A 15,236-nucleotide genomic window follows, 5' to 3' on the forward strand; every position below is an offset into this window, starting at 1 on the left:
ATTTGAATGAAGCTGTAAACTTGTAACATGCTATTTGCTCAAATGTACTTTTTTTCTTGAATATATTTTTCAAGTACAAGCACAACAAAAAAACTAAATGTAAAAATGTGCAAGTGTGTGCAAAGCCTGCGACAGAACAGAGAGATAAAAGAAAGAAACGGATAGAGTGTGTTTCCCACCTGTTTGGTCAGGGACCTCCAGGGCCTCTTGTCTGCGAGGGAACGAGACAAAAGAGGAGAGAAGAAGAAGGGAAAGAAGAGAGGAGAGTTTGGGTGGGCTCCGTTAGATAGCATCTGTATGATCTAGAAATGGGTCTTAATGTGCGGGGCGCAGTCACAACACACACACGCGCGCTGCAACACACACCGACAGACGCGGATGTGCGCGCACACGGCGCTGTATATACACTCTCATCATCACAGGACCATTTGTTCTGTCTAAAGTGCCCCGCGCTTGTCTTTGTAGTATGCGGAATGTCCCCGTAAAAGCACGGACTACTTTTGTTCTGTTTTATACAACAGAGTTCATCTAATTCAACTTCAAAGGGGGCATTAGAGGATGGCGGGTGCTGAGAGGGTATGTGCGGCTGTATCGTATGTCAGTGAGTCAGGGTGGATGTAAACACACGCATACAGGTGCACGGCTTGCACGCAATACACTCACATGCCTGCTGACGGAGCTTTTTTTGAGAGGTGTGCGAGAAAGTGTGTGTGAGGACACTTTTTCGCAGTTGTCCCAAGGGAATAACATAACTTTAGGGTCCGGTTTAGGTATTTACTGGTTAAGGGATAGAGTGAATGTGAGCAAATGGAATGTCCTCAAAGGCAAAGGTTGAGTAATGTGTGTGTGTGTGTGTGTGTGTGTGTGTGTGTGTGTCTGACTAACATTAACCTCAGACTAAACAATAGCTGTACAGCCATCTGCTTTGAGGCTGGCCAGCCAGGACTAATCTGTTACTACTGGCAGCAGGCTGACAGAAACAGCAAAGATGTGTTTTAACGCAGGATTTAGATGTGTTCCAAAAACGATCTCTTTTACAGCTGGTATTAACATGGGTAATGGGTGATCAGATTGTAATCGGATAAAGCAAAAACGCATCAAATCCAGGTGTAAATGCACCTAAGACACGTTGAGGATCTGATCACTCAAACCACCTCCGGAGGTGCTCAGAGACACATTTGGCCACATCAACAACAAAGTGTAAGCGCACTGCATCTCTAATCCAAATATGGAAACTAAAGAAATGGAAATAAACTTAAACTGCAGATCCAACCAGGAAGCGCACACAAATCAAACAGATGTCAAGCAGCTCAGAGAGTAACACATCTGTCCAAAATGGATTGTCAGGATACTGGAGGATGTGGAACAAGCAGGACGAGGGGTTTACTGTCACTTTTATAGGACGGATATATTATGAGAGGAGGTGATATGCATGGAAATCAGCATTTTTGGTGAGGGAAAGAGAAATTCAATATGTGAAGGGGAGAGTTTCATGTCAGGTGTAAATGTAATCCAGCTAAATCATACAATTTCTACACAATCTGTATAAGAGACCCATGTTAATGCCAGGTGGAAAGGGGGCCAATGTGACAAATAGATGTAGGTCACTTAGAAAATGGCTTTGAGATTTGATGCAAGGTAAGTCAGTAACAAGCTTAAGACCTTTGCTAACTCAAACCAAAGGATTCTTTGAGCCAAGAAAGCCTGTTTGGAACCAAAGTGTCAGCTCATTTCTGACTCCAAATGGCGGCCAGTTCCTCACAGATAACACCCTGAACCCAGCAGCTGCGTGATACCGTACGTACTCCTCGGTTCGCTCATGGTGACCGACTCGATGAAGTTCTGCGGCGTCATGTACAGCTGCCCCTCATACTCCACCGAGCTGAACATGCGGAAGCGATGCTCGTGGGACGACATGTGCACGTCTCCGTCCTCAAAGTCATACGGACGTGCCTGCGGACAGTCAAGATATAACACAAAATACAAATCACCATTGGCTTGAATGTGACCTCCCCAACTTTGACAGGTTTTGTGAGAAGAGAACTCTGCGGCTCGTCGTGCAGACAGCAGAGTTTAAACTGTATGTGGCTCCTCGCTGCCTTTGAACCTCCATAATGAGGAGATCCATCTATTCTTGGCATCAGCTCTCTCCATTTAGCTCGCTGAGATTATAAATAGCGTCAGCACCTCTGGCGCAGTACAACAAGAGGGAGAACAGGAGCGCACACACATGCATACCTCACCACTACTTTCTAGTTGATTAGCATCTCTCTCTCTTTCCCTCTCTCTCTCTCTCTCTCTCTCCGAGAAGCCGAGCCTTCAACTTGATTAGCCGCAGTAGCGGAGAGCCGCTGTGCCAACAGATTGTGCTGCATGAAACTGTATAATTAGCAGAGAGGCTTTCCAAATTTAAACCCGCTTGGCTGCAGGGCCCGAGAGCACCGAGGGTTCCTGCTCAGCTCAGCTAACATGCTAATGAGCGTACAAGATTCATTCATAAAGCTTTGATGCTGCCTTCACCGAGGGGTCTTTTGAAGGCATGAATAGCAGATGAGGGCTCGGCTTCATAGGAACGCACTGGAATCGGCTGCGGGACGAGGGACGCCTGTGGCTTTGTCTCTGACTAATGAATGAAGTTTATAAAGTTCTAGAAAGGGAGCTAGGTTCACGCGCCGTGCTGCACCACATGCTGTCATGTTAGCTCCTTGGAAAAAAATGAATTATACAGCACTTTTTTGAAATTATATCCAATGTGATACACTGTGTTGTGTGTGTCTATGCATTATGTTTGTTTGGAATTTACTTCTTATGCAAAATACTTCCTTTCTATCTTTCTTTCAAAGATAATTTTTTGGCGTTGCTGCTTCATTAGAGTATGTACAGCGGAGAGGGGATGAGATGTGACACAAGTCAAGAGCTAGACTCAAACTCAAAGCTAGACTGGTGGCTTGCCTCCAAGCCACCAGGTTGCCCACATACAGATGTTTTAAAATTCAGATTAACAAAAGTCAACAGAGCAATTTAGACAGGTCACCAGTTCAAGAAATGTCTGGCCTCTTACCCTGGAACCCAAGCCCATTAAAACATATTGCTACTGTTGACATGTGATGACCCATAAACCATTCTGGTTTCTGAGCCATAGTTAAAGAAATAAGGCACTGCCATTCAATTCCTTCTTCATATTTAACAACTGAACCTCTATTCAAACTGAATGGCTCCTTATACTCTGTCCTCTCTGTGAATACAGTTAGATTATGGAGTAAAGGTCAATGCACTTGAACAGGAGGTGGATTTTCTTCAAAATCCACAAGACTTTTTAAAGTTGTATTTTTCTTGACATAACACTTCTCTATCATACATGGTCACTGTAGGCCTTTCATCCTTGACCTCATTACTATTGGTTGTAATGTGTGTAATGTTTCCTACTATGTCATTGTAAGTCACTCTGGATAGGAGCATTGTCTAACTGCCTCAATGTAACTGAAAGCATCCAATATAATAAAATGATTGAGAATGGATGCTACATTTTTAATGAACTGTAGTTTCAATCGACTGTACATTATGAGTGACTGTGCTGATAGTGAATTGATCCCAGCACTAGAGCTCACACAGTGCTGATTTCTGCTCTGCTCCACTGGAACTACTAGCACTAAAATGCATTCACCAGAGAAAGAAATGGCAGTTTACAAAGGCACACCAGTTAACTGTTGTGCAAACTCTTGTGAGGAACCAACAAACAACCATTTACAAGTTAGAATGGCTTGAGTGGCCCGAGCAGCGTTGAATGCTGTGATGAATAAAACTAAAATAACAGTTGTTTTCTTAAATAGAATAATATTGCTAGCTCCTGTGAAACGGATTTGGGTTTTATGTGGCCATTGCACAAAATATCACATTGTCTATGGGATTCAATGTTGGAATTATTTCAAAAGCTAATGAAAATTGCTGCCTTTTTTGAGTAAAACTGAGTTGAGTAAAGGTTTGTTAGCATCATTCTCAGTGGTGGAGGAAAAGGAATGTGAGCAATGAATTTTGCAAGTTTTTTTTTTCTGTCTTCACTAACTAAAGTTTGAATTGCTCTGCAAATCTGGTGCCAAATCCTCAAGCTCTCTTCTTCTATATAAGGAAGAAAAACAGAAACAGAACAGAAAGAAATCTACCAAAATAGAAGCACTCAGGGTTTTCTCTGTAATTTGATGGTTAAAATAGTGCTGCTTAGAGCTATTTTTAGTTTCGTTTCCACGAACATCCCTGTTTTAGTCTTACTTAATGGTTCCAGTGCAGGTTGCATTCATTAAAACTTTTGCTATCAATTCTTTACCACAATACACATCAGTTCTAACCATTAAGGCTAAACTTATTTGCATTTTAGAATAAAATCTGACCAAATTATTGTTTCAATTTCACATTTTCTCTGTTGGTGGATGCAGTTTTCTTGCTGTGGTGTGATGGAGCAGCACTATTTCTAAATAAACACAGAGGAAACACTGGGAAGTACATAATATTACTATCATATAGCTCCTATAGAACAGTGTATCCATCCATCATACACTATGGCTCTGCTGTCAAAAAACTATTCTCTTTTAAAAAAGACTCTGGATGTGCTAATGGCTCAGCAGCGGCTAAGGTGCATAGTGTATCAATGCTGTGGACTAAAGTCCTTTGACCTTTGTTGCTGAGCAAGCTTTCATTTCCCTTATTTCCCATCGCTCTCCACTCTATACTTTCTAATAAGGAGGAAATATTATAAAAATCAATCTTAGAAACTGAATAAAATGCTACAACTACAGAATACATGTTTAAAGTCTGAAATGCCACATCTATAGATGATAATCATGGTGTTCAAGACCTTAAAAAGAGAGAACATAATGAATCAAAGCACAGACTATTTAAACAATAGAGGCCTTTGCATCTTGGCCTATATCCAAGTTCAGTGAAAGATGACTTAAAATAACCTCACAATGGTGCTTTGTGAGTTAGTGTGTCTTATTTCCTACTGCATGAACTACAGTAACAGTTTTCAAAGAGGAAAAGGTGTGTACTTACAGTTTGACCACAAATAAAACCTTAGCACATCCAGATCAGAGTGGTGTAAGTGTTCTGCAACATTGACAAAGTCTTTCCATGTAGAAGATTGAGGATTTTTTTGCAGAAGTAAAGCAGTCAGTGGGCTGACAGTGGTTGTGCTAGGTCACAAGTTCAACTCACATGCTTCAATTACATTTAAATAAGTATTCTTCCACCAAGCAATATAAATAAGAGGTGTTGTTAGGCATGAGGTGAAGTAAAACCCTTCCAGCTGTTCCAAAATTAGCAATTGGCTTATTTATTTTATAAAGGTAACACACTACTGCATCAAAAAATAATCAATTAAATTCAATTAAAAGCAAATGTTGCTCTTCCACCAAGCAATATAGACCTTGAGTGGTTGCTAAACAGTACATAGCAGTATGAGTGGTGATTAGTTCCTGCATTAATATTTAAATGCACTGTTATGCGGTAACAGGTGTGCACTTATATATTGTGTCATTAATATTATATGAGCTGTTATGTGATCACAGTTTAGAGATTATATTATATCATAAATATGTATCTTTCACTGCCTTGTTATTAACTTGCTTTACCTTATGTTATGGTGATGCTGTTTCATTGTTATGCACTTTAACTGTTTTTATGTGATATACAAATAAAAAATGATGATGATGATTATTATTATGCAGTCACGTGTGTGTTTATGGGGTTTATGGGGTATTTTACAGCGCTTTCGATTAGCCAATCAGAATTATTCGTTTTAAAATAGCGCGCCAATAACGAATAACTTTTTCATAGTCAACTTTCACCCCGTTCTTATCACTTCTAGAAGAACTTCTTCAAAAGAGGCGCGCGCACGTGCTGCCTGTCATTTCAGCACCAGCTCGAGCGGAGAGCGCCGCTCCTTCCCTGCACCTACGCGCGCGCTTCGTCCTGAAGCCAAATAGTGAGCCAACTGTTTCCACTGGGCGGGTTGGGAATGAATGACACAGTTTATCCGCTCAAGAGAAAAAAAACGCATGCAGCCAGGCCATAAAAAACAGAAGTAGACCCGCCTTACTGGATCTTTGTGTTTCCAATCTTAGGGGAAGGAAATGCAATAGAAATAGCCTACACAACGTTCTCAATCCTGTTCCGTTTTTTTACACCTCAGTGAGAGACAGTCCTCGACACCGAGGCCCTTATGTCAACACTGAGCAGGACAAGTATTTTCGGGAAACGGGCAACCGACTCACTACGTGGCACTACAGCCATACAGCCTTACAGCCTTACAGCCTTACAGCCTTACAGCCTTGCTATTCCCACTAACAAGCGCAGCCCCGGCTTCGGCCAGCCGCCTACCTTCTCCTTGGCTTCAACGGCGGGGATGGAAGGTAGCAAACCGCGTCCGCTGATGCTGTGCCTCCCCATCCTCTTCCTGCCTCTGTCGCTCGTCATATCGTTGTAGAAGTAAAAAGCCACGGCGCTTCCCGTCGCGAGACACATCCCGACTGCCAGGCGTCTCCGTGCCCTTCCTCCGCCGGCCGTTTGAGCACCGACAAGCTCGTTCCTCGGCGCCGACCAGAGGTTGAGCCTGCCGGCCAGCGCTGCCACTCTGCGGAAAGCGGCCATTGCTGCTGCTGCTGCTGTGTGTTGCTATGATGATGGGAACTTTGCAGCCGCACAACTATCGCGTGTTCCCCCGCTTTCATCGCGAGACGTGCGGCCGCTCTGTTGATGCTGAAGCTGAGAGCAAAGTCCCAGACAGAGCGGGACAAGATTTGATGCTCCACTGGGTTTTTAGGGGGATGGTGAGGGATTTGTTTGAACCTCGGTGAATTATAAACAGGGATGTAATCGAGGGTGAACCCGCCTATGCTCGGTTTACCCACCTTTTACTTGTGAAATAGGATTTAGAACATGTTTTTGATGTAAATTCATACTATAGACCACACCATACTAAGTAGTATCAAACTTTTAAGGCGGTAAAAGGCATAAATTAAATGTTTTTTACTTGGTTTTGTTTGGTGGTTGTTTGCCTTGTGTCACTACAAAAAAGAGAGTATGTGCTGCCAAGCGTGAAACTGGCAGAGACACATGCAAATTCTAGCAAATGATATTCAAAAACAAATAAAAAAGTAGTCGAAGGAAAGCAACACTTGTTTTTTTTTATGTTTCGCAAAGATCTCATTTGTGGCAACAGGCGAATCCACCCATAAACCATCATATGATTTACAACATGAAAGATCTCGGCTTACGTTCGGAAAATGAAGTGACCGAGAATATTAACATGTTCACAGTCAACTTTCACCTTTGATTGAGGGTCACCGCTGTATCAAATTTCCACCGGGAAGCGGCAGATCAAAAGCAGCCCATCGAGAGCAGATATCAAACGGATATCAAAAGGTGAACTCTCCATTTAAGTCCTTGCATATAAGACTAATGTTAACCCGATGGGGCTTTTCTGGTGACTTTGAAGCTGGGAGTATAAAGGAGAAGTGGGAAAGACGGGCCTGTCACCTGCTCCCACATAAAGCGCGGTGGATCACTCTCCCCTATAAGCCCTATTTAGCCGACAAGGTTAAACACAGATCAAACAATAACCATCGAAATCAACACATTAAAGGTGGACTGATTAACATATCTAATACTCCCCAAAACTATTAAATTGTTCCTTTGATTTCTTTTCTAATCGGTCCATAATGGCTTTATGAAGGATAGGGCAATATATGGTTCATACAAAATTAGAATTGTCCAGTCAAAAACCTTCAGATGTTGAATCCTAACCCAATATATTATCTTTGATTAATGTCCTATTGCATAAATCGGGGCTTCTCAATCGTTTTCATGTCACGGACCACCAAATAGATCCACAGAGTGAAACCTCTGTTTAGACTAGTCATTCTTACATTCTCTAATTGGGTTAATGTCAACTGTTCCTCATTTTGCTTGGGACCCCCTGGAGCCTCCTCGAGGACCCCTGGAGGTCCCCGGACCCCAGTTTGAGAACCACCGGCATTAATAACCTCCAGGCTACGTATTCAATTATTCCATTATGCAGGCATTCGATTAGGTGGTAATTTCTCTCTCTCTCTCTCTCTCTCTCGCTCTCTCTCTCTCTTTCTTTCTGTGTGTGTGTGTGTGTGTGTGTGTGTGTGTGAGAGAGAGAGAGATCTAACCCTGGGGGCTTCCTCCTCCATATAAACCTACTGCGAGTGCTACACGGTTGGCGTCTCTTTCTCCAATCACAGCTATAAACAAATATAGAAACGATCTTTGTCAAAACAAACTGTGTGACGCTGGAAACTATTTATCTGACCGTGGAAATTTGGCGTTGTAGTTGACGTCGTCACTGGGACCGGATCGATATCCAATAGGCTACATCAGGATCTGATCAGCCCGGAGGCGATTCCGATCGATCCCGTCTCCTTTAGAAAGGTGGGCTGTTTTGTGTGTGTGTGTGTGTGTGTGTGTGTGTGGGGTGGGGTGGGGGGTGGGGGGGTGGTCATAAATACTAATGAACCAAGGGAAACGGGGAGAAGGACGCACGCCACACACACGCAACTCTCTCTCTTTCTCTCTCTCTCTCTCTCTACACAGACACACACGCACACACACACACACACACACACACACACACACAGAGAGACGATGAGACACAATATAACATAATAATCCATACATAACCTATAATAACATATAACACAACCATACATCTGTGTCCCACAATGCCTCTGTCTTGCTGTCATGGCTGGAGAAATCGACGTGGGAGCAAAATGACCTGGCTGGAGCGACCACACACACACACACACACACACACACACACACACACACACACACCTCTGCACCGTCAACTCATTTATCAACGCGACTCCCAAGGGAGAGGGGGGGGCAGCTGTGTATGTGCGCGTGTGCGTGTGTGTGCGTGTGTGTGTGTGTGTGTGTGTGTGTATACCGCGGCCCAAATCAATGCAATAGAATACGGGCCCGTGTTAAGATAAAGCCACAGTCTAAACCAGCCATGTAAACTGCGGTTAGACCCCTATGAATGGGCCCAAGCGCCTTCGATCTGAACGGATCTATTGGTGAGAATGAAGGAAAGCAGTGAAAGAGGCTCCTTCATGAAAGCTATACGTCATAAACCCAGGAAATCATTCACCTAGTTAAGCATATTAATCACCAGCTTGCATTATTAATTGCCAATCAATAGCTGACAGTGTTTTGTTTTGTTTTTACCATGGGACCAGTGAGGTAGTGGTAAAAAAACCCCATAAAAATCACTTGTTTTTTCAGAAAATCATCCATTTATGTAGTTTTTTTCCTCAAAAAAATTGCCTATCTTCATATATTACATCAGTTTGATAATATGAAATTTACATCATAAAGATATATATCAGCTTCAAAAGGTGGTTAAACTCTATTATTGCAAATTAAAAGGTGGGTAAACTGAGTTCTGGTGGGTTTACTGCCTGCATGGATCAATATGGACAAAGCTATTTTGGTTATGTATTTCCAAAAAACACTCAAGTCCTGAAAAGATGATTTAATCGATCTATATGGTTTATATGCATAACAGACTGCGTTTATTCAGATTTAACAAGTTCTACTGTTTTTCTGAAGTCCTCCAAGTGTCAAGTGTCGGGGTATTTTTTAAGCTTTTGCAGTTCAAACAGGTATATTCCCCTCTTCTGGTTGTTATTGCCTGATCCCCTTACAAGATCCCCCCCACTTTGAAGTCTTTGTCTCTTTGATTCGTCTTTTAAGACCACAATTAAGGATATATGGGCTCCTGCGCTGTTCAAAGCGTCGTGGAAAGATCAGTGAACGGATTGACAGTCAAGTGATGTCGTTTGCACAGGTGTGTGTGTGTGTGTGTGTGTGTGTGTGTGTGTGTGTGTGTGTGTGTGTGTGTGTGTTGTAAAAAAAAAAACGCGCGGCTGGGTTACATAAAACGGAGGGCAATAAATCAACAGCTGAGTGCGAAAATTACGCAAATGGGGGCTTTCCTCTCCGCTGCCGCACCTGAGTCATTTCTAAACGGGGCGTGCGGCTGTAAAGCGTTTAGGGTAATGGTAATATCACTTTCATGCTGTTTGACATATACACACACACTCTCTCTCCTCCTCTCTCTCTCTCTCTCTCTCTCCCCCACACGCGCGCGCGTGCACACACACAGTTCATCCCCTTTGCTGTGTTGCGCACTCCACGCCGCCTCTCTCCTGTCTCTCTCTCTCTCTCTCTCTCTCTCTCTCTCTCTCTCTCTCTCTCTCTCTCTCTCTCTCACACACACACACACACACACACACACACACACACACACACACACTAGTGAAAGAGGATGGCAAGATGACCCACTGGTTAAAGAGATGGTTCAAATTAGCAGGTATATAAACTGCCGAAGTGCCCTTGAGCAACAAACGGACTCCCTATCAGTGTGTGTGTGTGTGTGTGTGTGTGTGTGTGTGTGTGTGTGTGGTGTGTGGGGTGGGTGGGGGGTCTAAGGGGAAAGAGATCAATGAAGTAAGGATGTGACGTTTTATTATTATTAGCCTTTTAATATCATTAATAGACATAACCAATTCCGTTTTTAATTTCTTCCACCTCTCCAATTCGTCCCCCTCGCGCCACTGAAACCGCACATCAAAGGTGATGGGGAGCGACGAGGGGCGCGTGCAGGATCAATGGAAGTTCTGTTTCAAACGGGGAGCAGAAATGACGATCTGTCAACAGGGGACAGATCGGGCCGCATTTGCATAAAAAGGCAAGTCGGGCCGGATTTCCATACCGTAGCGTTATATAGACGTGAAGCGGAGTGCACACCGGCCTCACTGCGCTACAGGCTGCTACTACGAGCTGTGAACGCAGGATACCCGCAGGAGAAAAAAAAAAGGCAGAAGTGAATTAAGGAGGTGACGAGGAGGAGGAGGCGAGAGAGAGAGAGAGAGAGAGAGAGAGAGAGAGGAGAGAGAGAGAGAGAGAGAGAGAGAGAGAGAGAGAGAGAGAGAGAGGAAAACCCTGATGCGCACCGGAGCAAAGGGGAGTATCCCGAGGTGGAGAGGAGAGAGAGGGAGCGGATAGAGGAGAGAAGAGAGGGATAAATAGCAGAGGAGAGAAGAGGAGAGAAGGGGGCATGTGCTGCTGCAACCGGGGACACCGGAGTACAACAAGATAACGCGGGATTTATATCTTAATTACAGGAGAATCTAATTAACGGAGCTGGTGACTGCGCCAAAACGCGCACGCAGTGGGGATTTTCTCTCTGAGACACGTACGTCCAACTTTTCTTCTTTTTTTTTTTTAAATCCCCCCTTTCCCGGTTTGACCGTCGCACTACACCGAGGCTCTCTGCTCATCAGTCCGGCTTGGATCTCCGTAAAAAACCGGATCGGGTGTCTTGTCTGTGATGGGGGCAGCGGCCGAGGTGGGGAGCTTCGCCAACGGGTTTCTGGACAGCTTTGGTGCCCCCGGTGCCGCGACGGCTCCCGTCGGCTCCCATTTCGTGCTCACCCCAGCCGGGGCGGTGGACTACAACTCGGTGACCGGACTCGGGGTGATGATGGGGGGACAGGGGCAGCAGCAGGAGCACCTGGTGTCCGCGGAGAGGCTGTCCCGGAGCCTGGCGGACCTCAGCCATCTGAAGGGGATCCTGAGGCGGCGGCAGCTCTACTGCAGGACCGGCTTCCACCTGGAGATCCGTCCCGACGGCACCGTGCAGGGCACCAGGAAGGACCACAGCAGATTCGGTAGGAAACCCACCTTACACCTTTATTTATCCATAAGATCATCATTATTATTATTTGTAGTAGTAGTAGTAGTATTGTTATTAGTATTATTATTATTGAATTTCTGCTTCATGATATAGAACAGTAGAGAGTGACAGGGATACTCAGAGTGTGGTGGAGGCACTCACACACACACACACACACACACACACACACACACACACACACACACACACACACACATACGCACACACGCACACACACAGTCGCTGATACAGGAGGGAGAAAGGGATTCCATGTAGAAAGGTTGATCTTTCATCTTGATGCTTTGGCAATAAACAGGGCTCCCACTTTATATAACCATGCAGCCTATTAATATGCATGATAGTGATTAGTGGTATATAATAGTATACCACTACTATGCCAAATACAGCTGCTATCACTGCTACTAAGCTACAGTCTATGCTGCTGAAACACAGCTAAGAGAGGTACAGTTTATTTCAAGATACTGTAAATAGGCTTTCCAGGCGGGACAATAGTTGGAGTATTTTATGTTTGCGCATTTTTACCTTATTTCCTCTTTGGAGATTAGATTAGAGGCTTTTCTTTACCTTCACCAGCTTATCTTCCTGTTATCGAGATAACAAGCAGCGAGCTTATGGCAGATCAAAAGTAGACTGCTTAGAAATTTCCTCTGCCGCTGCTAGGCTGTATAGCACTTGACATTCTGACACTTGATTCATTCAGCTGGAAAGTACAATTACACTCACTGGAGGCTCATACGTAAAGTCGTGCCAATTGCGATACCAGACACCCGGCCTTTACCTTGCATGTCTGGCTGGTGTGAACATATATACAGTGAACATGGTCTCACTCCCAATGAATATGCATTCTATTATGCCATTTGGTGGATGCACCCAAGGTACTTACAGTTGCATGATAGTATGGGTTGTCCAAGTGGCAGGAGTAAGTAAGAGTAGTAGAGCTGCACTGGGCCACTTGTGCTAGAGTTCATCAGTCCAGCAGTGCTACATGTGCTATTCAGCAATGCAGTGATGTGTTTTAAAATGATACTCGTTTTCATGTGTATTGTCAGATATAGTAATGCTGTTCTGTGTGTGTGTGTGTGCAGGTATTCTGGAGTTCATCAGTCTAGCTGTGGGACTGGTCAGCATCAGAGGAGTGGACAGTGGCCTCTACCTCGCCATGAACAGCAAGGGAGAATTGTACGGATCGGTGAGTACACACACCACTGATATGTTTTTTCACACAATATACCAACGCACAATTTAGCTGATGTGTAACCTGCTACCAGCAGGTGGCACATTTTGCACCACAAACTCACATTCTCTCTATTTTCTCTCTTTCTGCCTGCAGGAAAAGCTATCCGCAGAGTGCGTATTTAGGGAGCAGTTCGAAGAGAACTGGTACAACACCTACTCCTCCAACCTTTACCGACACGGGGAGAGAGGCGCGTTTTATTTTGTCGCTCTCAACAAAGACGGGACGTCCAGGGACGGAACGAGGTCGAGGCGGCATCAGAGGTTCACGCACTTCCTACCGCGGCCCGTGGACCCAGACAGGGTGCCGGAGCTCTACAGGGACGTACTGGGCCAGAGCTGAGACTGAAGGTGGGGGGGGGGGTGCAGAGGTTGGGAGTTAACTCAAACTCCTCAGAACCGGACTGAGCTGAAAAGCGAAGGCAGGTGCGCCTAATCCTGACTCCATCTTGAGGGAGGTGGAAGGAACTGGAACCCTTCCGATCTGGACCAAACAGAGGATCAAATCGAGTGCGCCTGATCTTCACTCCCCACCACTGGCGTGGCGTAAGGAACTCAAACCCCCTCTAAACCAGACTGGACAGGGAGTTTGACTGAAGGGCTCTCCTGTAGCGGATGCGGAAATCCTATGCCAGGCACTATCCTGGGCCCAAATATTGCCCCTTTATTGCCCCAATTATTACCCTATGCAGATGCCCTGGTGGCCAAATGGATGATTTGGGGATTTCCTTTGAGTTTCCATCCATTAAATTTGAGTGTGACTACCTGTTGGTCTCGATTGCATGTTCTCCCCAACAAAGGTGCGGAACTGACGGGCCTCATTTGACCTCAGGACAATGGAGGACAGATGATGAATGGTGGCAGCAGGACTTGAAATTAACATTAGCCACCAGCCAAATGACAGTACATTTTTGCTGTGGCTGGCGAGTCTTGTCAATACCACTGTTTTCAGTCAGTCTTTTCTATTCTAAACACTACTGTGGCTGCTAAGAAAGTAAATGATCTGTTAAAATTTTGAATCCACTATCCATTGTGGCTGGTTTACACAAAAAAGGTAGTTTTATGCACTGGATAGCAGCCATGTTTGTTCTGGGAAACAGGTCTGAGAGCAGAGGGAATCGCTTGTGTTGGAGTGACTGTTGTCATGGGATGGTTTCCCTGCGAGTGGCTCCAGAGACGCTGCTCAGAAAATGCGACTTTTCTGCAAGGTGCATGACGAGTAAGACAAGAAGGATAGGTCCAGTGGAGTTGTATAAGGACCGTGTCTTCTTCTGTGGTGGAATACTGTGTGTTCCATTGGAACTCTAGAAAGTCATTCTAGAACCCAGTGAAGGAATTCTGTTGTTCTACCATTGACTGCATTCTGTTTCAAACAACAAGCATGGGACCTACAAAGGACCTGTTGTTTTCTTTTTCTTTTTTAATTTATGCATTTTTGTTCCCCAGGACATATATTTATTTCATATATTTATTTATTTTGAGAATATATTTTTACAGGTATAATGTCGGATATAATAAAAAAAAAAAAAACACCCAAGAAGCCATGAGATTTTTTTGTGTAATTATATACAGCTGCTTTGCATCCTTGGTGTCTGATTAAAGGAGGTATTTTCCTATTAGGTTTTCAGACTTTGCATTCACAACAACTCGGAAATTGTAAATGTCTAACCAATGGCCTTGGAAGTCTGAGCTCCAACCCTACCCTCAATCATTTAAGGTGGAAAAACAAGGTGTAGACTATAGAGACTTTACAGTTGGGTCAGAAATGTCCTTGCCACATGGCATGTTGGCGGTCTCATCGCAGAATTGGCTGTGTGCAAAAAAAAGTGCTAAATATATTACAAGAATAAGAGAATTTGAAAAGGATACAAGTCATGGGTGATCCATGCAGTAACATCACAGCTAAAAATAAATAAATAGTCTGATAAGGTGGATTTGTTTCCAAATGTCTCTACTCCAAAACACTCTGAGTTGTAGCTTGAGAAGGGTCAGCTCAGTTAACCTGAACAAACTGTTAGCTAGCTAACTAGTTAGTAATCTAACTTAGCAAAGCAGCAAATGTTAATGTTAACATGCAAATCAGATGTGTTAACAAGACAGGAATACATAGCTGACTAGATGATATGGTTAACTACATTATGACATGACTTAAACATAAAATCAATCATATGTATCAGCGATGAAATGATCAGTTAAGTCAAAAACAGGGATTAAACATGTCTAT

At 44.1% G+C, this 15,236-nt stretch overlaps 2 protein-coding genes across 4 annotated transcripts in view; one reads left to right on the plus strand and one right to left on the minus strand.

Moving 5' to 3' along the window:
• Window positions 1-6,654, minus strand: part of micu3a (mitochondrial calcium uptake 3a) — a 32,992-nt gene extending 26,338 nt beyond the window's left edge. The window contains exons 1-3 of one of the 3 annotated variants that reach the window (XM_078281759.1): window positions 6,373-6,642; window positions 1,806-1,953; window positions 180-211 (exon numbers count right to left, since the gene is read on the minus strand). In XM_078281759.1, coding sequence (XP_078137885.1) covers window positions 180-211; window positions 1,806-1,953; window positions 6,373-6,642 — 450 coding nt within the window. Of the gene's footprint in view, window positions 1-179; window positions 212-1,805; window positions 1,954-6,372 lie in introns of all 3 variants that reach the window. The other 2 variants (XM_071899165.2, XM_071899164.2) reach the window with 2 other exon arrangements.
• Window positions 6,655-11,413: 4,759 nt separating this feature from the next.
• LOC139911613 (fibroblast growth factor 20-like) lies at window positions 11,414-14,235 on the plus strand. The gene is made up of 3 exons (XM_071899170.2): window positions 11,414-11,753; window positions 12,865-12,968; window positions 13,110-14,235. The coding sequence occupies exons 1-3, from the start codon at window positions 11,414-11,416 to the stop codon at window positions 13,353-13,355; spliced, it is 690 nt and encodes a 229-aa protein (XP_071755271.1). The 3' UTR covers window positions 13,356-14,235.
• The last annotated feature ends 1,001 nt before the right edge of the window (window positions 14,236-15,236 follow it).

The sequence above is a fragment of the Centroberyx gerrardi genome, chromosome 3 (genome assembly GCF_048128805.1).
Source record: "Centroberyx gerrardi isolate f3 chromosome 3, fCenGer3.hap1.cur.20231027, whole genome shotgun sequence".
NCBI lineage: Eukaryota > Metazoa > Chordata > Actinopteri > Beryciformes > Berycidae > Centroberyx > Centroberyx gerrardi.